Raw genomic sequence first — 23,162 nt, 5'->3', positions numbered from 1 at the left:
GACGTCAAACAACTTCCGCTTGTGAAGCCGCTCGTCGTATTGTTTGGGTGATTGTAAAGTAATCAGCACGACTGCGGCAGTGTGCCCCCAAAACCAATGGCAGACTCATCGGCTCGCCATGGAACCAGTTGGCAAACCTCGCGCACTGCGCCGCACTTCCCCTGGGAAAACAACTTTTTTTGTGTTTGTCGTGCCAATTCACACTACCTTGGGTGTTTATTCAAAATTAAACATTTGCAAAAATCTTCTTTTACTTTGGAAAACAATGATCAACATTTTCCCCTCTTTTCTGGCATGTTAGAGACCAAACCAGTGACTGATTCAGAATAAGTTTATGGAAATTATCTATTACAAACATAACCATTATTTGCACTGGAAGATCCTGTAATTCACATGTAGTTGAACCTGAAGCAGCCTCAGATGAGGATATCAAACTATAGCTCTTCGTATTAATCAGTACACAAGATGTAGCTCTCAGTTTCAAAACAATTGGAGAGTGCAGTTCTCGTGTGATATTGCTTGATTGTTGTTTATTTGGTTTTGTTTAATCATTTAACAAAACCAAATTTAAAAAACGATAATTGGAAACCATGATTTTAATCAGTGGAATAATACTTTCTAAAAAATAATCGATAGTGACAGCACTAGTCTCAATTAAATGTATTTTCCGACATGTATTACGCACACCGGATCAGCGCCAAAGCTGCTTGTGGCACTAAATAATTTCAAACAAAATGATAATTTGTGGGCGAATGGTTAGCACATCTGCCTCACAGTTCTGAGGACCTGCGTTCAAGTTTGCCCACCTGGGAGTAACCGTTCACAAGTAAAAATATTTTTGTGAGCTTTTTTTTCAAGTGTTCTGTATTGATATATTACAAACTTTGGCGCTGACAAATAAAGTAAACTTCATGAAGATCGTTTGAGAAATAAGCAAGTTGCGACTTAATTTCAATGTTCATGCCTTGCCTTTGACGGGAACATCGACCTCCCCAACATGGCCGCCACGTTGGTTAGCCAGGCTGCTACGACGTGCTGCCGTTGCTAGTCTTCAGATCTATGTTTAATTACATTAATTAGAAATAATTACATAAAAATATTAGGAATTATTGTTTTATTATTAAAACAATTGTAGTATACAGTAGTTTACATTTATTCATTTATTATGGAACAAAATAATTTGTTACAATAACTGATTTACTGTAAATTGAAAAAACGAAGAATTTACATATTCATTTATCAATTTTGTATTGGTTTGGTCAAATGACGGGTTCATTCATTATTATCAAATTGATTATAAATCAAATTACAAAAAAAGAGAATGATTACGATCATATGACTCAAATGAAGTATTTTACATATATTCGTATACCCTCCATCCATTTTCTGAGCCGCTTCTCCTCACTAGGGTCGCGGGCGTGCTGGAGCCTATCCCAGCTGTCATCAGGCAGGAGGCAGGGTACACCCTGAACTGGTTGCCAGCCAATCGCAGGGCACATAGAAACTAACAACCATTCGCACTCACAGTCATGCCTACGGGCAATTTAGAGTCTCCAATTAATGCATGTTTTTTGGGATGTGGGAGGAAACCGGAGTGCCCGGAGAAAACCCACGCAGGCACGGGGAGAACATGCAAACTCCACACAGGCGGGGACGGGGATTGAACCCCGCACCTCAGAACTGTGAGGCTGACGCTCTAACCAGTCGGCCACCGTGCCGCCATATTCGTATACCTTTCAACTTTTTTTTTTTTAATCTGATTGCAAATGATCTGGCTCATCGGTTCATTTTAAAACTCAAACGTGGCACGTGTCCACCTCTGCGCTAGATCCTAGAAATGGATGGATCGATGGACTGATACGTGATAGATTGACAAATAGGACGCACACTCACACCGAAATCTACGGACAATTTCGACCGTTAGAAGCCCAATGAATGCAGCACGCTGCCTGCATGTTTCTGGAATGTGGGAGGAAGCACGGGGAGAACATGAAAACTCCACACGCACAAGACCGGAACCGAGATTCGAACCCAGAACCTCATAAGGATAACAAGCAAAATGTAACATACTGATACAAACATTTCACATTGTAGCAACCTTACATCGTTCAGTCAGTCTATTTGCTGTTTTATTAACTGAAGACAGAGAACAGTCATGCAGTGCAGTTGCATTCTTCTTAAACTTGTATTTCATTGAATTACCCCCCAAAAACAAACAAGCAAGGTCTAGTTGAAACCACTGACACTTATTCATATGGTGAAGGTTTTTGGAAGCAAGACCAATGTGAAAGCAGTTATTAATCATGATTAATTATATATGTCATTTCATCCTTTACATGTATACAGTGTGATTTCTTTCAGCTTAGAGGAGGGGAAGGTGAAACAGTTGCAATGCAAAGTATTAAAGTTGCACGTAAAAAGAAGAGAAACATTCTGACGGGACACTTGGCCGCAACCTTTGCCTGAATTTACAGGAATTCATCATAGAAGCCATATACTGTCCCTTCTGGGGTCTCCTCCGCAGGCAATCCTTGGCAAAAGGAAGGCACTACAAGGAGATCAGGATCCTTGATCTCCAGTTCAACGTTCATGTTGCTGGGAGGGAAAACATGAATAATGAGGAGACATTTCTTTGAAGCGAAATATGGATGCCACAAAACATGTAGCCATACCTGAATATGAACACGGAAGATTCTGTCACGTAGATTGTACTTAGTGGCAGACACCCCATGGTTAGGCACATGATGTTCTGGCCTTAAAAAGACAAAGACAAGTCAAGTTAATACATTGAGACTCTATTGAACGATCCAATTTAGAATAGTCAATAAGAATCGTGATGATCGTGCTGGTTAATGCGTCAAGTGTTAAATACAGCAGGACCCACGTGCAAAACACCGAATCACCAGAAAACAAATTCTTGACACAAAAGAATTCACTTTTGTCATTTAAATTCATCGCATTTGCTAACCGGTCACTCTTTGAACTCTGACGATGCCGCTCGGCCATCTGTTCGGCCGTACGGTTGCTTTCTGCGGTTCGTGCGGCTCTGCAGACTAAGTTTACTTTGGCGTATCGTTCGGCTTGCCCTGACTTTTGGCCGCGCGAGCGAAATGTTTCCACATCTTCTCCCTTAATTAGCTGCGGATAAGCTAGTGGCCATTTTTAAGACACGCGTCTCCCGCGACAGGGCGCAAGTTTGTGGCAGCAGGGCAGACGCGTAGACTGCTGTATGAAGACAGCTCTGTTAAAATGTTTTAAAAAAATGTAAAAGTTCTTTTTCAGCCGATACCGGTCAGAGGAAAATTACGTCATTGGCCCAGAGTTCCACCGCTGATAAAAGCACACCTGTTTTCTGAGAGCATTCGCACTCACATTCCCAACTGCGGGAAATGTCGTCTTCCGTGAACCTAAGCTAACTGTCTTGTCAGTGTCTTGTCCCTACCTTTAAAGCCTGGTGTTGGCGTTGTCCAAATTTGAAATTTCAGGCCTTCCCCCTCAATGGAGACACTCCCAGAGGTCATTGTGGACATGAAGGTGGCGTCACTGGGAAGCGCGAAAGGGTTCTTTGTGCATTGCAGCGACTTCTTCTCGCAGCTCTGGTTTTTGCTGTCGATCTTGTATAAAATCCCCTGGTATCATAAAAGAGTGACAGACAAATTAAAGAAGGTCAAGTAGATGTGGTGGCATTGGCTGGGTTGACAAAGCCATTACCTCCTCAAAGAAGACCAAGAGGTCCAGGTCCAAGGTAACGTTCCAGGGCTGGCTTGAGTTAGACTGGAGCCGGAGTTTCTTGTTCGTGGAGTCGTACGTGAACGGTCCAGCTGCTCTTGTTTCAGCCCTCTGTCCCATCTGCTCTCATCCAAGAGAAAAACACATGGTTCAGTGCTTCCAAAAACATTTTGGTGTCCAAAATCAAAGATTAGCACTCACCACCGAAACGTATCCTGTCATATTGGGTGACCCTGAAACGCATTCCCCCCCATTTCAATGACAAAACTCACTTCAGTGAAACACATTTGACACGGAAAGATGTCAAGTGAAATTCTTACGACAAGGCTGATGGTGGTCTGCGTGGGCAGTGGCGGTCCAGCACATGAAGACAAAGAGCAGAACAGCTGTATACATTTTTTCCCCCCTCCAAAAGCCGACCGATGAAGTGAAAAAGGACGGCCCAAAACAAGCCAAAAACGCATCTGCCTTCCTGTGCGCCCCTCGAGCAGCTTTTGAAAGGACCAGGCGTACCCCGACATGACGTCAAACAGCCAGCTTTCAAAACAAGTCCCCTGCTCCGTTCCAGCAGGAGGTGGCCTTTGGGAAAAAAAGCATTTGTTACATTTCTTTTCTTCGCTTGATTTATTCAGCTGCTCGTCAGTGTTTGATTGTCGTATTTATCGGCATTTATCGCAAGCACATTTGGGATATGCTGAATTTGGATCGGTAAAGATTATGGAGTACTGGCTCTGAATTTTCATTGTCAGATAACAATGAATTTAGCAATTTGTTAATGCAATGGTGTCAAACACATGGCCTGGGGGCCAGATCCGGCCCGGCGCATCACTTTATGTAACCCACAAAACCAAATAAAGAGTTTCTTGCTGAGTGGGTTTGTTCTTGTCATTTTGGCAGAAAATCTGTGCTCAAGTTGCATCTTTCTTCACTTGTAACAGATAAATGAATTGACCAATAATTGTATACTTACTACAGCAAAAAAAAAAAAAAATCAGTAATCTTTATTTCATGAGCACTGCTTATTTGCCCATGAGCAAGGCACCAACTGCTTTACGGCTGTATTAAAGAGAGCATCATGCAATTATGTATCCTTGGATCACTGAAGACTCCAAATTGTCCTTCGGTGTGAAGGCGAGCGCGAACGGCGGTTCGTTGCCTTGCTGGCGACCGGTTCAGGGTGTACGCGCAAGGTCAGCCGGGATAGGATCCGGCTCACCTGCGACCCGAGTGAGGTCGAGCGCGCTAAAAAAATGGATGGATGGATGGATGGATGGATATTAAATAGAATACCATTTTATATTTGGGATTTAACCTTTAATTGCTAAAAAGAACTTTGATAATACAAATAGGAGCCATTTTCACCCCACCAACAGCACAAGTTAGGTCAGGAATGTGTTGTTGTCCGAAGTTTGCGTAACAGTCCTTTGTTATTCCAGACTGTGTTGTTGTCCAAAGTCGGTGCAGCTGTCGTTTGTTATTCTGCTCAACATTGCGTCCCTCCCGGTGTCGCCTTGTCCCGGCCAACAAGGTGGTGCACTTTTTTCTGTGAAAAAGTGACATCATCATCATGATTGCTTACATCTCCTGCGTCTTAATGCATGCTGAAAACTTTTGTATTAAAAAAAACAACAACAACAACAACAAGATATTTTCAACAGTTTGAGCTTTGTTATGTTTGTTTGGTTTTATAGCTGTGAGGTTATGAATTAATCGACATCAAAAATGATGGATTCATAGCCATTATGAAAATAAAATACTCACTCCACCTGGTGATAACCTTAATTAAAATATTGGGAGATGGATGCTCCTTTTTTTTTTTGCTTCATATTTAATCAAAATCTTTGTGTGGTCATACTTATTTGAAGAATTAAAATGCGATGAAAGAGTTTAAGAATTGAAAATTTAGGTTTTGGTTAATGAGTCAGTCAGTTCCCTTAAGTATGTAGGAAACAATGGCATACTATTAAACACGGGAACCAAATCAAGAAAAAAGATGAGCTCCGAACAAGCAGTACATACACACATTACATTTTGAAAATCTCCTTTGCTTAAATCACTGCGATTATTTTGTCATGCTCATGTGATTGATTATTAGTGCAATGAAATGAATGACAACTTGACCACAGCACAGTAAGGGAAGTTGCGCAATAAAGTGTGAAAAGGAAAAATGGGAAGGAAATGCATCACAAAACCAAGAGTGAGACTGAGAATAACACGCTACGTCACGAGGGAAATTTGCTTTCAAGGGAGCACTGGGGGCGGAGATTATGAAAATGAGGGAAGCCCTTCTCTTGATGCGCAAACCACATGTGAGTCCTTCTGCCCATTGGGGAAACCGTCGAGAGCAATGATTTAATACCACTCAAACTGACAACTGGTTACCTCATACTTGTGTTGGAAGATCACGCGATTGCTGAACACAGTTATTCTGATGGTGATGATTTATTGTGTCGTTGGCAAGGGCCCTAATGTCGATCCTTGGGGGATACCTCTATGAAATGCGCAAGAAACCATAGGCAAAACATTCAAGTGATGTAATTCATTAAAATTTATTAAATCAATCAAATAAAAATGACATATTTGATACTGTTTACGGAACTTAACTTTTGTGTTTGAACTTTCCTTTGATGTAAACCTGGTTTATTCATTTATTTTGGAAATTGATTTGAGGCCACAGTTCGATGCTTGTGATCGAACGCAGCCTGCGGCGGCTTGCTTTGGAGGGGAGCGACTTCCGAGGGTTTTACGCAGATCTTCTGATACTTTGAAATTGCCAGAGAAATTTTACGATACAATACATAAACTCATTAAAACAGACTTTTGAAAGTATGCCTTAGCACCTGATGTCACTCTCTTGCTGTCAAGAACTGCGAGAATATCTTATAACCTTCATTACTTTCGAGGAGATGAAAACAAGTCTCACTCGAACAGTTCTTCAAATAAGAGGCGCAGGGTGCTTGCTTCAAGCTGCTCATTTGTCACCCCCAGTTGAAGTTTACTGTAAATCTGACATTGAACAAAAGACGAGTAAACATTGTACAGTGGAACCTGGATTTAACGGACTTTGGATTTAACAGACAGAAAAAGGTGTCCAGTTGCAACTCAAAATCACCCCTCCCATGCACCAGCAAGGAAAGTTTGGATAAACTGTAAAACCTTTTTTTAAATAAATGTATTTACAATAATTTTATACTGTACTGCTGTTCTTAGGCCACGAAAAAAGGTGCTTCAATTTAACTGACAATCTGATTTGATGGACGGACGGTTATTAGTCCGTTATATTGAGGTTCCACTGTGTATTTAAACACCAGTAGTCAGCCAAACCATATAGTCATGAAAATTCGCTAACTTAATGCTTGCACATAAAGAAAAATGCAATAGACAGACAGCTGCTACTGTAACAAACAAGGAGCAGCAACACATGCAAAAATAGCTTCTGATATAATTCATAGGCATATACTGTATTGTGCAACCGCTTCCAGTCGACCTCAGTCATGCACGGCGCAGTGAAGGCACGCAACTCTAAATTCAGGCTGTTAAAAACCCGTTAAAAAAAGAAAATCTGCACAATAAAGCAGGGATCCACCGTATTTAGAATATAGTAGTACATACAGTGTTGCGTTGCAACATGCAGCAGCTACAGAATTTGAACGACCATTGCTTTAACCAACTCAATGAGGAAGAGAGCCTGAACACTATAAATGGTGGATAAAACACACACACACACACATACACACACACAAACAATGCAACACGATTGCATGGTACTCATTTTGAAGCCAAGATCAATTATTATTGGTTTTCATCGGCAGTTCCGAACATCCCCAAGTTGTCATTCCTTGGAATGTTGGGTAACTTCCCAAAGTCAATAACCAGCATCAGCATTTACATGCCCATCATGTTTGGACTGAAGAAAAACGTCCACACGAGAAAAACAATCTTTAAAAACATAAAATAAAAAGTATTGCAGTTGGAATTTAGGCTTTCAGTCGTGAAAGCAAATCTATTTATTGATGCACAATATGGAAATACATAACCTTAATCAAATCCGAAAGTATAAACTCAAAGGTCACATCAATAAGTACACCTGCGCAATCTAATCCTGAATCAGGATGATTATTTAAGCAGAGAAGCTCTGTCCGAATAATCCAGTAATCATCGTCTTCAATCACCGCTTACGCCACATCAATCATATTTCAGAAACTATTTTCTCCCTTTTTGCGATGGAGTGAAATTATTCATTTCATTAGTCATCAGCATCACAAGACTGCTGGTATATTCCCTTCAAGTGCACAGTTAGGTTTGACTTTTTTCTTTGGAATTCCCTTTTTTGTTTACGAGAGGTGAATGTGTTTGAGATCAAATGTATTATTAAAGTATTGCTAAATGTACCAGGTACCTTCCAGGCAGTTTGTATTATTAGTCTCAGGAGGGAAAGGAATATTATAAGATAGAAAGTGAATTGAATTGTGGAACGTTAACAATGTGACTCATTGTAATCCCTCAAAGGGGAAATTCAATTCACATTCTGCTGTATGTTGGTTCGCATTGCAACCGCGCACGGAGAACCAAATCACATACATGGAAGCATGAAAGGCTTGAGCTGGGGCGGGCGAGTAGGTGCCTTGCGCAAGGAAACCTCGACAGTCGGTTCTCCAACAACTCGCTTCCGTTTTGGTTCCAAAGCGCCAATCGTTACAGATGAGTTACCACGTCCACAAAGTTACATGTAGTGAAACTTACCAGATACAATGACCTCTCAAATATGAGCCCAAACTATCTTTATTTACCAAAGATCACGTTTTCATACACTTTGAATGTATGCATGTGTAAGTTTCTGACTGAGCAACTTCTTCCCTTTTTGCATGATTCATGTTTCTCTCACCGTGAGAGAGAAAAAGAAAAAAAAAAGAAAAGAAAGAAAACTCCGGATCTGTCAGGAAGCGAAAGCATGAGAAATCATATAAAATGAAGTTGCAGTCTCAGAGTAGTGTAGGTTTTGCCACTCAGAGCGACCTTTCACTGCTCCTGATCCAAGGTAAGCTCATCTTTCATATTTGGACTTAATATGGGCAATTGTAAGCATGTGTGGAATGCATAAGTATTCCTTTTATTTTTTTTCGCAGGACTTAGTGAATCTAAATCTGCGACTTTGCATTGGCACTGTTGGAATGTTGATTGATGACGTGCTGCATTCATTCAGACATGTTCTGTATCTGTGCAGATGATATTTCTTACATATTGTACGTTTATAATGATACATGCTACATAACTACTATTCGTACTTACCGTGCTAACAAATAGCCTGCAAATCATTCAACACATTCATTTTTTTCCAGAGCTGCATATCAATTGCAGAAGCTCTGAAGATTTTTCTCCCCCCACAAAAATCTCTTTTTTCAGTATATACTATGAACCAAAATCTGATTTTAAAATGCTGAAACATATTTCTTTTTTTGTTTTTTTTCCCCCCAAAAGCCAAGTCTTGTTGCTCAGATAGTCGTACACAAGTGACGCAGCTATGTTGCTACTTGTTTTCCAGATGGCTGCCGGGTGCTGCGCGCTCATCCTTCTATGTTGCATCCTGATCCGTGCCGAGTCGTCGGCTCCATCGCGAGGCATCCGCGAGGCCAAATACAGCAACTCCTTCCGCCTGGCGAGGTCCGCCCGGAACCGCGTCCAGCAACTGCTGTTAAGATACGTGAGTGCTGAACAAGCCTAACAAATGGCCACTTTGTGCGCTCTCAGCTTAGCGCCTGGCAAAAAAAAAACACTTTTGATTGCCTGAAGCAGAAGGAGCAGCGGTTAGGAGACAAGAACTTTGAGGACAGAGGTGGTCATTTGAAGGACCTGCCATTGCTTTCGACAGACTTCGACAGCTGGCTCCATCTTACGGTCAGTCACAACCCCCCCCCCAAAAAAGAAAAAAAAAGAGTTACCTTCCTCAGACTGCCTGATTACATTTTGAAACGGTTTCCTTGCCTAAACTTGGCTCCTGTGCGTCCAGGACTGGGAAAGACTTCACGCCGCTCTGTCAGACATGCAAGCCTACAGGACGAGTCTGGAGTGGAAGAGGAAAGAGCTGGAGACGGAGGAAAAGGAGAAAACGGCCCACAACACTTTATCTCAGAGCATCAAACACATTGAGCTCGACCTCAGGGACCTGATGAGCCAAGTCAAAAGTCAGGTATGCTAACACACACACACACACACACACTAAAATCAGGCCCAATCACAGAAACTGTATTATATATTTTCTTTAATATTTATTTTTTTCACTTCTCTAGATGAGTTACATAAAGAACGCCAGCAGAAAACCATCCTTTCCCACCGTTCGGACGCCAATGATGTCAAAAACGGTGTGGGAAAGCCACGTGGAGGGTTACATCATCCTACGGGATCTCGACCTTTACCTCACCAAGTTGGCACGAGACTTCCTCCTTCTGGCTTCTAAAACGCACTAATGGCGGGCAAAGAGAAGCGCTCGGGTGTTGGCATCAGGCACGGCACGGGCGCAGACTACGAATACACCGATGAGCGTGGCGGGTCTTCTCTGGGTATTTCCCCGAGTTTCTGTCTCGCTTCTGAATGTCAATTTGCAATCGGCTCCCGCAACTCACAGAGCACATGACAACATCCTGTTTTGTGAGCCAGGCCCTTGCATCTGCTGGACTTTCCGCACACAAACCATATTTGCTATTTATTTGACTTATTTATTTGAATAATCTTATATCATATATTGTATATTATTTATCTTACGGCGACATATTGATACAGTGTTTTACATGAAATTTGATATTTTGTAAAGTAATATATATATTTGCATATGGCTTTCAATAAAAAGATGAAACGTGAGGACTTCATGTTATGATGTCATAATTGATGGCTCATTACTGGATATTCTTTTATAGACAATTCAGTATATCGCATTTCGTCAAATAGTGGCCTCCGCTCTTGGACGTCACTGTGATTTTTCACTCGAACGAGGAGGCGGCGCACCTGAGACGACGTTTGCATCCTTTTACATGCGGAACATCGGCGTCACCTCGCCGGAGTGGTGAGAAAGAAAGCGAGCGAGAAGTTGGAGAGAAAGCTGTTCAATGTGCGAAGGGAAGAAAGCAACAGAGATTGATACCTAATACATAGTCGTATTATATTTATTGCAATGCAGGATAGCTGATTTATTATCCGCTTTCGATAGCGCTCGTCTTCATTTGAGTTTGCGGCCGGGCCGGAGCCTACGCCGGCCGACTTTGGGCGAGCGGCGGGGTCCGCGCTTGGCCCGGTTGCCAGCCATCCGCGGGGCGCAGCCAACCAATCGCACTCACAATCCCAAGCGTGGACAATTTAGAGTTTTCAGCGATCCCAACTCGCACGTTTTCGCCGGCGTAGTTAAGGAAAAGCGAGAGTGAAACGCAGGATCTCAGAACTGCCGGTGATATTACTACGTGTCATTAATTGTGCTAAACGATAACCAGTCAATAATGTGTTTTGATCAAATTGTAGATTTGCTATGAAAGGCCATGGCCCCACATAACAGACAGCTGGGACTATCCATTTGGTTTTTTCAGGTCAATAAATGCTATCTGAGGAATGGCAGCACGATTGTACGAAGGGATTTGGAAAATGTGCTTGTGGGTTCATCGCATTAAAAGCAGCGAGCGTTAAGCCTCCGGTTAGCGACGTGTTAGTTAGCATTTCTCTGGTTTTGTTCTTCTTCATGTGGTGTTGATCCGAGGGGCAGTCTAGGGCAAAATCAAATTGAATACTTTATTAAGTAGGCTTCATCGATTTGAAGGATTTTACATGCGAAGGGCTGCTGACTCACCACGAGCAGGTGTCCCCTTTTGCCTTTGGCCACCTTTAACTCGGAGCCGCTGACGAAGTCGATGATGCCCTCGTTGCCTCGCGCCCCTGCAAACCTGACACTGATCGAAAGAAAGCTCGGTTAAGATGGCGCCGGTCAGGGACCTCGTTTTCAGCGGTCCGAGGGCGCCTCACCTGCCAGGCTTGACGTTGATGTGGTTTAACATGCGGGCCGTCAGAGCAAATTTGGTCACCAGCTCGATCACATGGTTGCAGTGCAGCAACACATCACCCTGAGGACGAGACCGGTGGATTCAGGAAGATCCGCGTCCTTCTTGCACACAACTCAGCAGATCTTGAGCCGTCGTACCTTTTGCTTATTGTCCTCAGCGGGCACGTGCAGAACAGCCATCCCGTCGCTGAGAGAGCTCACGGAGATACCTGCGCGTACATTTCGAGAGAAAAAGCTGGATTCACACAGAAACTCCCGCTGCAAAATGAATTGCAGTCCCCTCTTGAATTCCACGTGACCCCTGTCAAACGTTTGCCCAGCCCAAATGCTAAAGAAGGAAGTGAAATGAGGGCTGTGGTGGTCGGTTACTACCTCGGCAAGGCACGGCACCGAACAAAAAGTACACGACTGCGCACTCAAATCACGACGATCTCGTTTCAATTTACTCACGCAGTGCCAATTCTTGGCCTGTTGACTTGAACATAAAGCTACTATTGCCTTTGCAGAAGCCGCGAGTCAATTGCACCTACTGCCATCTAGTGGAGGAGCATTTCATTGTTCTGCCTAGCACTATGCGTTGCTGGCGTGTGTCCACACATTTGTAGTAAATACATAGCAATTTACAGTCCAATTCCTAATGCAGATTGCATGCTCAGAATGACACAAAGTCATGATAAATCTGACCTCCGAGGGCCGCGTAGTCGATCCTCTGCTTGATCTTGGTCCTGTCCACCAGCACGGCGAAAGTGTTGGAAAGGAGGAGCTGGCGAGGGCGGGGCTTGAAACCTCTCCTGTCATACTTGGTGACTGGCACGCCGTACTGTGGAGCACCAACGCGTGTTGCACTTCAAACGTTTGGAGGCATTTGTATCCATTTTCTACCACTTATCCCGTTCAGGGTTGTTGTAGGAACGTTTTCATGTCAGCTGACGTTGGGCGAGGGCTGCAGCACACGCTGGACTCGTTGGACATATGTTATTTTTAAGGATGAGGATTTCTTTTTCTTTTATTTGTATTTTTTTTTGTATTAACTATAAAATGTCGGGATTACTGTATTCTGTGTAAAACACTGAGTATGTCCTCTCTTCTGTGCAAAATGTTTTCAAAAAATGTACTTACTTCCCTATAGACAAACAACCATTCACACTCACTTTCACACTCTTCCAATGAACCGACATGAATGCTTTTGTAATATCGGGGAAAAGTCACCTGCACTTTGTCACTGCCGAGAGTCTGGAGAACCTTGAGATTGATCTGCTCTCGTTCTATTAAAAAAGAAAAAAAAGCGAGGGAGACAAAGTATATTTTTTTGGTGTGAGAGCACTGGTGTCAAACTCAAGGCCCGGGGGCCAAATCTGGCCCGCCAAGTCATTTCACGCGGCCCGCGAATGCAAATCAACTTCCATGATTCTTGCACAAATTCTCATAAAATAATAACAATAAATAGTATCGTTGAGACATTGCAAGCATTTTATGTTTACAGTAACTTGAACAATAGTTGAACAAACTATTATCCTTGACTTCTGATTTCAAAACTAAGTATCCATCAATTTGTTGTGTGTATGCAATAATATTATGAGGCGACTACACATTTATATGGTTTCACAGTCAACGGCCCTCTGAGGGAAACCGTGACTACAATGTGGTGCGTGACAAAAATGAGTTTGACGCACCTGTATGAGAGTGTCATATAGTGAGGAGAGTACATGAATACACACCGATCCTGGAGTCCAAAAACAGCCTGCCAACGCTCTGGGGATAGCTGTCTTTCTGATCCTTGAAGATCTGACTGGCAACAACCTTCTGCATCAACTAGTGGAGAGAGACATGTCGGATAAGCATTTATTACCTTCTTAAACTGCAAACACTGTAACCTCATTTGGCTTACTTGATTCTTCCATTCAGGCTGGATCCTGGTGCAGTACTTCATGACCACGTTCCGCATGTGCAGCGTGCGCAGGTGCTCGGAGGCCTGCACACGACAACACGCTTGACTGTCAATGTGCTATTTGTTACGATTAGCTGTACAACATTGGACGATTGTACCTCAGCGACAGAGGGAGGAGATGCCAGCCAGCTTTTGTCCAAAACGCTTGTGGGCAGGTTTTTGCTGAGCTTCATGAGGAAGGAGTAACGCACATGATCCAAGAAGTAGTCATTTTCCGGACAGTAGTCCTCATGACGGTAGATGAAGCCTTTTATGAACCTGAAAAACAAAAAACGGATACAAAGATCAACTTATATGATATATCAAAGGCTCACCTACACAAAAAGATGCCAACATACTCAGATGTGTTTTAAATTGTATGCCTCTCGGTAATGATGATGAAACGGGGCATTATTACAATTGCAAATATGTATTGTAATTTCTCGTGTATAATACGCATCCCCCCCCCCCCCAAAAAATGTCAAAAGTCAATAGTGCGCATTATACATAGGTATAGGGGCAAATGGGGGGAAAAAACATTCACATTTAATAAATGTATGCTGCCATCTAGTGGTTATGAAAAAGCTGTACACTTTTATTCCAAAATGCCACCGCCACCTAGTGGTTATAAAACAGGTGTCGCCTACACTTCCATTCCAATATGACAGGGGTACGTATGATTGCATATATGTGCAGTTGTGCTCATAAATTTACATACCCTGTCAAATTTTGTGAAATATTATTTTTTTTTTTGTTTTGTTTTTTTAAATATGACTGATGACTGAACAACAACCATCATTAATTTCTTTATGGTTATGTTTTCTGAAATGCTTGACCTTTTAATTTGAATCTCATTAAAATAAAATTAAATGTGTTTTTGCCTGGTCCTTCATGTTGTCTTTCAAGAATTGTACTCATCTTACAAATTCTGCCAGGTTAATCAAACATATGACCACAACGATGTGCTTTCTAATTTAATAAATAAAAGTAGGGCTGTGAATTTCAAAATAAGAGCAAGTAAATTGAAAAAAGGATTACGTGTTCAAATAAAGAGCTTAACTACAGAATAATTCTTTGATAAAAACTAACAAAATACAGATAATACTTCATGTTTGAATCATATGGGTAGAAGCAAAATTATGCATTGTAAAAATGCATTATATATAGGTAGAACGGTTTTCCAGAATTTTGAGGTCAACTTTGGGGGAGCGTATTATACACAGGTACGCATTATACACGAAAAATGACGGTAATTGTCGATACCGCTCTTGTCGAGCTCATTTTAAAGTGCACTAATCTTGTGACTGATTAAAAAACAAACAGTACTGGAATAACATGATGGGCGACAGTTATGCACCTGCGTATCAACTCAGCAGCCTGTCGACGTCTCTTTGCCCTCCGGCGCGCTTTCATTCCTCGCCATGCCGATTGAATCACTATGACTGGACGTGCACATACAATGTGTTTAGATTACCGTAAAGACAAACAAAACTACTAAGAGATAATGATGTTAAAAGCATACAGAGTATAACAGTCAGACGAATGGGTCGCACCAAGTGGGATGCGGACTGACCTGCGTGTCTGATCCGTTTGTATTTGGCTCTCTCCCGGTAGCCTCTCCATGACGTCTGCAGAGTCAAAGCTGGAACACAAAACAGGAAGTTCCTTACAAATGAGCTTGGTGAAAGTATCTGGATTGTTGTAATTGTAATCACATCTCTTACCGATCTCTGGCTTTTTGGCTTGAAGTGCATCTTCAGTCAGAAAGAGTGTTTTGGGGAAACGAATGAATATCTTGGACCTGCATGGAGTTAAAAAATGAGAGAAATTCCAAACCAGGGTCAAGTTTGTCACAGATAAAAATTAAACGCTGTTGTGAAAGTCGATGGATGATGCTTTGCCTGCCCAGTTTGTATTCCTCCTCTTGGTAGCCCAGATGGTCGACCAGTGCGGCCACACCATCTTCAACTCTGCCGTACCAGTTGGGCCACGTCTCAGGACACAGAGGCTTGTACCTGACGGCGTTACCGCAGAAATACGATGACGGAGGATACACTCGTCCCAAATCTGCTGTTACTGGACTCGTGGGTTACCTCTGCAAGAAGGCTTCAAAGCTGCGTCTATAAGCAAAGCCGGCTCTCCTGACCCGAAGGTTCTCCATCAGGCCGAGGTACCTGATCTGGTGTCTGACGAGAACTTCGTCAAAGTGACCTGCAGGTGGAGATCGTGTGAGCGAGTTTGAGATACAGCGCTTGTGCCAGATGTGTAATTCTTGAAATGCGGACAGTAACTGTGCCGGAATGCAGTTTTAAAAAAGACCTGCGTCCTTGGGATGTGGGAATCAGAAGTACCTATACTTGTCGCTGTCCTTTAGACTACACCTCAAGCAAGGAGGTTATGTTTTCATCACTAGTTAGCATGACACAAAAAAGTAACCAATTTCCAGGATACTTTCAGGTGGGATGGCATGAACCAAGGAAGCTCCAAATAAAGTTTTGTGCGGATCTGTTGACCGATTCTTCTTATAGTTCCCCCTTCTTATGCGGCTGATCAACATCAAAATGGGTCATTGTTATCGAGGTAAAGGAGTTCAGTACAGCTCATGTATTTGATCTCAGAGGGTTCCGCAGGTCTAAACTCATCAAGTGTGATAATAAGTGTCAACGGATTCACCTGGCTGCTTGACATCATTAGGTTTGATACAGCGCACATATGATGGTTCTTTAGTCATCAGGATCTCCAGAAGTTTCAACAGGCTATTTTTAAAGTGACTGGCAGCCTAGAGAAAAATAGAACAACTATGGTTAAGTCATTGGCACAATTGGTTATACATCTCAAACTTGATTATTTCATTTTTGCAGGGTGCGAGGGAGAGAGAGCGAGAGAGCGAAAGGTCGATACCATCTGTGGGCGTTTCTGTTCCGTCACTTCCTCTCTGGAGAAACACAGACTTATGATCTGGTTGTCTGACTGGCATGTGACCTGAACGCAGACCAAAACCAGTGTTCTATGTCACGATAGTGGGAAGCCCTCTTTTTAGCCAATTTGGAATGTTGTTTACCTCTTTCAGGGTCCTGTTCAATGAGTCATTGTTCTTCTCAAGGAAACCTACATGAATGAAAAAATGACAACGTAGTTTCCCATTTATGGGTAGCCCTGTAATGATTAAAAAAAAAAACACACACACACACACAAAAAAAACCTGCTGGATGAATGAATGTTTACCATCAACATTGTAGTTGACTTCCCCGGCATAGTGCAGCAGCCTGAACTCCTCTCGGCTCATTACCTTCCGAGTTTTCCCATTTGCCAGCTTGTGACTGAAAGACACATTTGCAAACATCCTCTACAGTGACCCGCAGACAGAAGAAGCAATACAGTAGCACTTTGGTAAAGTTGACTCGTACGTGACAAAATGGGGATGGGCGCCAAGCGTGTCCTCCAGTTTCTCCAAGAACGAGGCGTCACTGGTCTCTCCGGGTCTCAGACACTCCTCATCCTGAAAGACAGCAACGCTGCTCAACTGGTAACAACAAGAGCGGACAAGCAGACATTCGGACCGGCGGCCGATGAACACACCAGGACGGCGATGATGCCCTTGTGCTTCTCCTCTATCAGGTCACAGATGACTTTGTTGTCAAAGTACTGCACCATCTCCCACTGAAGTTGGCCGGCATAATGTTGTGTTAATGTGCAAACAAACGTAGACATTTTGACGACAGGCATACAGTATAATGCACTCACTGCTAGTCCCTCTGTTGTGTACTCCTCTTGCTCGGATCTGAGGGTGAGCTCAATAAAGAGCTGCTGGAGCTTCTCACTGCAGTAGTTGATGCAGAACTGCTCAAAACTACAGGAAAGGAAGAACCCAGCCGTATTTGTAGGAACAGATTTCAGTTGGAGAGCAGATTCACACCGTGTTTGTTTGATACAGACAAGGCCAAAGAAATTCTAGTCAGACCTGTTGCGCTGTAGGACCTCAAAGCCATAAATGTCCAAAAGACCAATAACTGGGAAGCTTTTATTGCTGTGGTCCATGTCATCCTGTAAAACAATGGACACATGATGACACTGTCACACTTGCCTTTGTCTTGTTATTCAAACAATGGCAACACCTTCAGAGCAAGCGATTGATTGATCTTGTCCACCAGCCAAGTGAAGGTCCGACCATACACAGCTTTGGCGAAAGCGTCTCGGGCTGACATCGCTTGCTCAAAGTCGAGCGGGATGATCATCTGGAATGCAAGTAAGAAGCAAAACTCTCAAACCGCTCCAGACACAAACGCTCAAACCAACAACAAACGTAGCTTTACCTCCTCCCCTTTGGCGGTGAGTTTTTTGTGCGTCAGAGCCTCGCTGAGGGACGAGGCGTCAAGACCCAGCAGCTGCAAAACAACAACACATCCGCTCCCCTCAGTTGCTTGAAAAAACAACAACAACAAAAACAATGCGCATTTCTACAGCTACCGGTACTTGCGGTATACGCTGACCTTTGCAACATTAGCAATCGGCATCTCAGTGGTAATGTGCGTTTCACCTTCCTCCCCTTCTCCAAACTGAGTGTTTCCCAGATGGAGAACGCTGGCGATGATGTTCAGCAAATTCTGACCAGAAAAGACACACAAGGATCACACTGGTGAAAGCAAACAGAGGATCTCTACTGTACTGTATATGAGTGAAGAAGGGTGGCACTTTTACCTGCAAGTCTTCCTCAGTGACGCCAATAACAGACAGCGCGTTCATCAAAACCTTCCAATTATTCTTGTCACTAATGGAGCTGACTTTGGAACAGCTTCCCTATCAAGACGGCTCAGTATCACACACCGTGATCTCAAGGCGGATTGAGGTGCACAACGCAACTTTTGGCTTGACGCACCTTAACCAGACACTGGTAGTTCTGAGGGTTTCTTTCAAGGTGCAGCATCTGGAGAAGTTCACTGCTCCCACCATCCAGGAGCTGATAGAAGATGTGGAAGTTTCTTTCTCCATGGTTCTGGTGGACTACGCGAGATTCCTCCAGCATGTAATTGAGGATGTGGCCACCCACAGGAGTTCCCTAGGGAAAAAAGATGATGGAAGGATTGGAATGACAACTAAGAGCTGCAAACCAAGGTGACTTAACGTGGATATTTCTACAACGGTGCAACGCGATTTATATACAAAACAACAACTAAACAAATTCCAGGAAAGGATGGTTTACCTTGAAGTCAAACTGCACATCCATATATTTGCCAAAGCGACTTGAGTTGTCATTCCTGAGCGTTTTGGCGTTACCGAATGCCTACACAAAGCACGAGTCGCAAACATTCATGAGAAGCAATTCAAAATGTGCTGTAGAAGTTGGAACGTGGGATTAAATACCTCCAGAACAGCGTTGGACTGGAGCAGGCGGTCTCCGAGAGCGGTCATGCGAGGATTCGCGGGGAAGGCGACAGCGTAGTAGAGGAGGATCTTCTTGGAGGCTTCCGTTTTGCCCGCACCGCTCTCCCCCGATATAAGAATACACTGATCCTTCGATGTGGTCCGCATGGCCCGGTAAGTGTTGTCGGACACCGCGTAGCTGAGTGAAAAGCAATACACAACACGTATTAGCTGCCCCTGTTGCAATTACATACGGTATTTTGACGTGAGGGTCAAATAGGAGTCCATTTCTGGCCATGAGACTCATTTCAGCAAGAAGGAAAATCGTTGATAAACAAATCGATCGATTTGTACAGTGACAGAGGCAGAATATGAGGTTCACTTATGCAATGTAATGTCAGTCACTGCAGCAAGTCCTGAGGACCGGGGTTCAAGTCCCGGCCCCGCCTGTGTGGAGTTTGCATGCGTGGCTTTTCTCCGGGCACTCCGCTTTCCTCCCGCATCCCAAACACACGCATGCCAGGTTAATTGACGACTCTAAATTGCCCGTAGGTGTGGATGTGAGCGCAAATGATTGCTTGTTTGTATGTGCCCTGCGATTGGCCGGCGACCAGTTCAGGGTGTGCCCCGCCTCCTGCCCGAAGACAGCAAGGATTGGGCTCCAGCGCGCCAGAAAATGGTTGGATGGATGGATTTCCAATTCCCATTATGTAGCGTGACTCACATGTGAGGCGATATTTCATAGAAGCTGACTCCTCGGTAGCGTTCCATCTGCGGCTTGGAGTAGATCTCCAGCTCTTTGTAAGGGTTCACGGACACCAGCACGGAGCCGATGTAAGTCTGACACAAAACAGTCACAGAATCAGACAAGACATCCAAACATCACTCCAAAGTCCACACCGACTTTATTTGAGGACATTCATTACATAGACGAGGTTTTCTCGGAAACGTCGTCGCAGGTTCTCTATGAAGGCCGCCTCGCTGCTGTGGTTCTCCAGCAGGAGGAAATCCTGCACGCCGACCCTGTCGCGGGCCGTCAGGGTGCTCTCCATCACCAGCCGCACCCGTCCTTCGACGTCCACCTCCTGCAGAAAAGAGGGACTGTAGTTACTCGGTCTGGACACAAGGAGACGCTCCAGGACAATTCCCATTTTAGTTGACGGGTATGCTCGAGGAAGGCCTCCAGAAAAGTCGCACATACGCAAGACTCAAATATTGCACACAATTGATGCCAAATACGGATTAGGGCAGGATGAAATTTGGTTTTGCATGACAGACAGAAAGTTCTGCCGATACAGAAGAAGATTTGCTCAAGCAATACAGGATCATTTTGTTTCAATATTTGCTCATTATAAACAAGGATTTTTTTTGAATGACATTTGACACAAAAAAATGATTATGCATTACTCCCTGAAAAGTAACACTGAAGTCTTTGCCACACAACGTATTCCAAAAATATCTCCCCTGATTGGTTATGACTCAACATTTACTGACCACATTTATAAACAACACGAGCCTTGCCAAGATAAAGTCATGAAAAGAATCCCAGTGATAAACAGGATATGCTCAGATGCAGCAGGCACACACAAAGGGTGGTGCAACTGGGAAAGTGTGCGCACGTCAACCTTAATGCGATGACAAACCGCTAATGTTATGGATGGGTAGAATTTAGTGGGCTCTGGTGACATTCTCCGCGGCCACAGCGTCAAATATCGCACGAGCGCGGCAACATGCGACGGGAAGGGAAACATTTGTCGCTTTGGAATCGTGACTGATGACGAATATTGTTAAAGTGCATTTTTGTACCGGAAGGGGAACAATGGCTCGCCAGGCTCAGCAGTATCTATAAAAAATATATATATATATATATACAGTAAGAACATAATTATATAGAATGTAAAAAATTCAACCAATGGTTTTATGCTTCAATGCCCACTGATATTATGATCCAGCTGGCGTGTGCCTTGGCCACCAGGGGGTAGTATAAAAGAGGCATAACACAAGAAGAAGAGTTTTACAACTAAGTGACTCGGCAAGTTGAAGTGATATTAGTCAGTTTTTGCAGAGGATGAGGAATGTATGCCTGTGAATATTGTTATATTGTCTGTCTTCAACGTTTTTGAAGTGGGAAAAAAAGGGATTGTTGAAAGGGTTGCAACGACGCTAGTTCCGTTAGGCCGTCGACAGCGGCCGTTTCTATTATGGGTGGAGGGGCGGCGGCGATCGATGTCTGTATTGACTGTAATTAAATGGACAGAAGTTCTTCTATCTTCTTCTAGAAGTGCTTCTATCTGCAACTCCCCCCCCCCCCCCCCCCCTGCAAATTGGGCACACGGCTCTAAAAACATAACAGCAAGAACAAAAAAAGGGCCTGACTTCCACAAAGATTTCTTTTCTCTCAGGGGGCTCATTTGCCGGCAAAAGGCCTTTACCCTTGAGCAGCATTCGTGGGGAAATCCTTGCGAAAACAACAGGACAACAGTGGCAGGCAGCCAAGACGCGAGAGCAAAGGAAAGTCACCAACCGCGGATTGCGGCCACTCCTCACAGCTTCACCTCGGAGTATTGTTCTCTCATTCCTGCAGGTGGGCTCCCTACAGATGTGATTAACAGCGGCCCGGTCAGATTTTCCAAAGAACACAGCGAAGGGATGTTCGGGTCAGAGGATGCCACCGAATCTTTTGTCGCTGTGTGGCAATATAGCTGCGTGTTTTTTTCTAGACGCGACACGGAGGACGATTGTATCGTTCAGCGGTGCAACAAGAGGAATCGGTCCTGCAGACGGAAACGACGTGGAATAACTCTCTGGCGTCGAAAATGTGTTTTGGACAATTCTCACCGGCACGCATATCCTCAGAAAACATATCTCAGTACAAGACTGCACACCGGCAGATTGCCAATGCCAATGACAGAGATCTCCTTTGACAAATTCACTCATTTGTCACATTTCACGCCTCAGAAGTTTCGCACCGGTGCCGCTACAGATGTGCATCGGCTGTCGTGTGCGTGCGTGTGCAATAATCTCATTTTTTCCAATTTGAGAAGGGCATCGCCGGACAAACATCAGGGTTGCCGGGCAACCAAACTATTTTGTGTCATCACACAACACAGCAAACATTGTTTTCAGTCCTTGCTTGGCAAGTCACGAGTTTGGATTTTGACTTTCATCTCTGCACGCACCGCAGCAACTGGAACCCTTTAAACAGAGATATAAACAAATTGTTCGCCACCGTACAAATACCGCCAGCGCTCAAAGAAACGGAATGCTTTTGAGCAAGACGACGAGTCGGGCAAAACACGTTGCGGTGAAATAATCGAGTTTGCTGTGCGGGGGCGGCACGCCTCACAGTAGGACTTGACTAAACTTTGCCGGCGTGACTACATCCAGATCATCTTCCTTATTTGGTAAGCCTCCGTCCCTTGGCGGGGCTCGATGCAACCTACCATTTGGGAAGAACTTGAAGAACTTCTCTGCGAAAGCCAAGACGTAACGCTGCATCGCACTCGTACACGTTTGACCTTTTGAACTTCGCTATATGCAACATGACAAGGTTAAGGCAGCGTAAGTGGTCGGTTTTGCCGAATGCCGTGTAAAAAGAGCACAAGGAGCGCGACGGGCGAAAAGGCTCTTACCCTGCCTCGGTACCTCATCGTGTCCTGTTGTCGCTTGCCGAAGGATGAAGCGCCGCTTCCCCCGCCGGGCCGCAGTTCCTCCTCTCGTGTGGGGCCGACGCGTCAGCCGTAACCTCTCATTCGGCGTTACCCGAGGGCGGCGCAGCGAGGCGGCTTAATGTCTCCTCGCCACGTTAGTCCCCTTTTCACTTTCTCTCAGTCTTTCCGCACGTCCGTCCTCCTCTCCTGCATGTGAGGATAGAAAAGCGCTCAAGCCGCCAAGTTCCCCCGTCGAAAGCTTCAGTTCACCTTCCCTTTCAGCCTTCAAATACACGTCTGCCTCCCCGAAGCCCTTCGCCCGCTCTCGCTCCAAACTGCGCAGCGTCAAACGAGAGGAGGAACTCCGCTCGCACGTCACAAGTGGGTCGAAAAAGAAAAAAAAAAAAACATGGGAAAGTATGCTGCTGTGGATAATGCAAAAGCCGAGCCAGAGAAA

At 44.1% G+C, this 23,162-nt stretch overlaps 3 protein-coding genes across 5 annotated transcripts in view; 1 reads left to right on the top strand and 2 right to left on the bottom strand.

Moving 5' to 3' along the window:
• LOC133467616 (uncharacterized) overlaps window positions 1-10,193 on the top strand; it is an 11,764-nt gene extending 1,571 nt beyond the window's left edge. Inside the window, exons 2-5 of the mRNA XM_061752669.1 lie at window positions 9,272-9,430; window positions 9,523-9,624; window positions 9,737-9,916; window positions 10,017-10,193. Of these exons, the coding sequence (XP_061608653.1) occupies window positions 9,272-9,430; window positions 9,523-9,624; window positions 9,737-9,916; window positions 10,017-10,193 (618 nt within the window). The remainder of the gene's footprint in view (window positions 1-9,271; window positions 9,431-9,522; window positions 9,625-9,736; window positions 9,917-10,016) is intronic.
• Window positions 2,112-4,265, bottom strand: epd (ependymin). 2 transcript variants are annotated; one of them, XM_061751745.1, is made up of 6 exons: window positions 4,050-4,212; window positions 3,931-3,962; window positions 3,712-3,849; window positions 3,443-3,629; window positions 2,673-2,754; window positions 2,112-2,595 (listed from the first exon to the last, which is right to left on the bottom strand). In XM_061751745.1, exons 1-6 carry the CDS (start codon window positions 4,123-4,125, stop codon window positions 2,469-2,471), a joined length of 642 nt encoding a protein of 213 aa, XP_061607729.1. In that variant the 5' UTR covers window positions 4,126-4,212; the 3' UTR covers window positions 2,112-2,468. The 2 variants fall into 2 exon arrangements, with proteins under 2 accessions (XP_061607729.1, XP_061607728.1); XM_061751744.1 differs by lacking the exon at window positions 3,931-3,962 and having other exon boundaries at window positions 4,050-4,265.
• LOC133467177 (unconventional myosin-Ic-like) lies at window positions 9,972-23,162 on the bottom strand. Of its 2 annotated transcripts, XM_061751735.1 has the most exons (32): window positions 22,688-23,140; window positions 19,982-20,140; window positions 19,780-19,895; window positions 19,056-19,254; window positions 18,895-18,975; window positions 18,571-18,750; window positions 18,393-18,491; window positions 18,185-18,298; window positions 18,008-18,079; window positions 17,810-17,929; window positions 17,656-17,738; window positions 17,439-17,544; window positions 17,274-17,354; window positions 17,102-17,193; window positions 16,920-17,014; window positions 16,756-16,802; window positions 16,596-16,676; window positions 16,368-16,473; window positions 15,788-15,905; window positions 15,596-15,709; window positions 15,419-15,495; window positions 15,268-15,336; window positions 15,052-15,136; window positions 13,814-13,973; window positions 13,656-13,739; window positions 13,486-13,579; window positions 12,977-13,032; window positions 12,452-12,587; window positions 11,906-11,976; window positions 11,731-11,828; window positions 11,558-11,657; window positions 9,972-11,474 (listed from the first exon to the last, which is right to left on the bottom strand). In XM_061751735.1, the coding sequence occupies exons 1-32, from the start codon at window positions 22,703-22,705 to the stop codon at window positions 11,448-11,450; spliced, it is 3,138 nt and encodes a 1,045-aa protein (XP_061607719.1). In that variant the 5' UTR covers window positions 22,706-23,140; the 3' UTR covers window positions 9,972-11,447. The 2 variants fall into 2 exon arrangements, with proteins under 2 accessions (XP_061607719.1, XP_061607720.1); XM_061751736.1 differs by lacking the exons at window positions 9,972-11,474; window positions 11,558-11,657; window positions 11,731-11,828; window positions 11,906-11,976; window positions 12,452-12,587 and adding an exon at window positions 12,602-12,722 and having other exon boundaries at window positions 22,688-23,162.

The sequence above is a fragment of the Phyllopteryx taeniolatus genome, chromosome 17, assembly GCF_024500385.1.
Source record: "Phyllopteryx taeniolatus isolate TA_2022b chromosome 17, UOR_Ptae_1.2, whole genome shotgun sequence".
Lineage (NCBI taxonomy): Eukaryota > Metazoa > Chordata > Actinopteri > Syngnathiformes > Syngnathidae > Phyllopteryx > Phyllopteryx taeniolatus.
The sequence above is the reverse complement of the archived record's forward strand: the minus strand, read 5'-3'. Positions and strand labels throughout refer to the sequence as shown.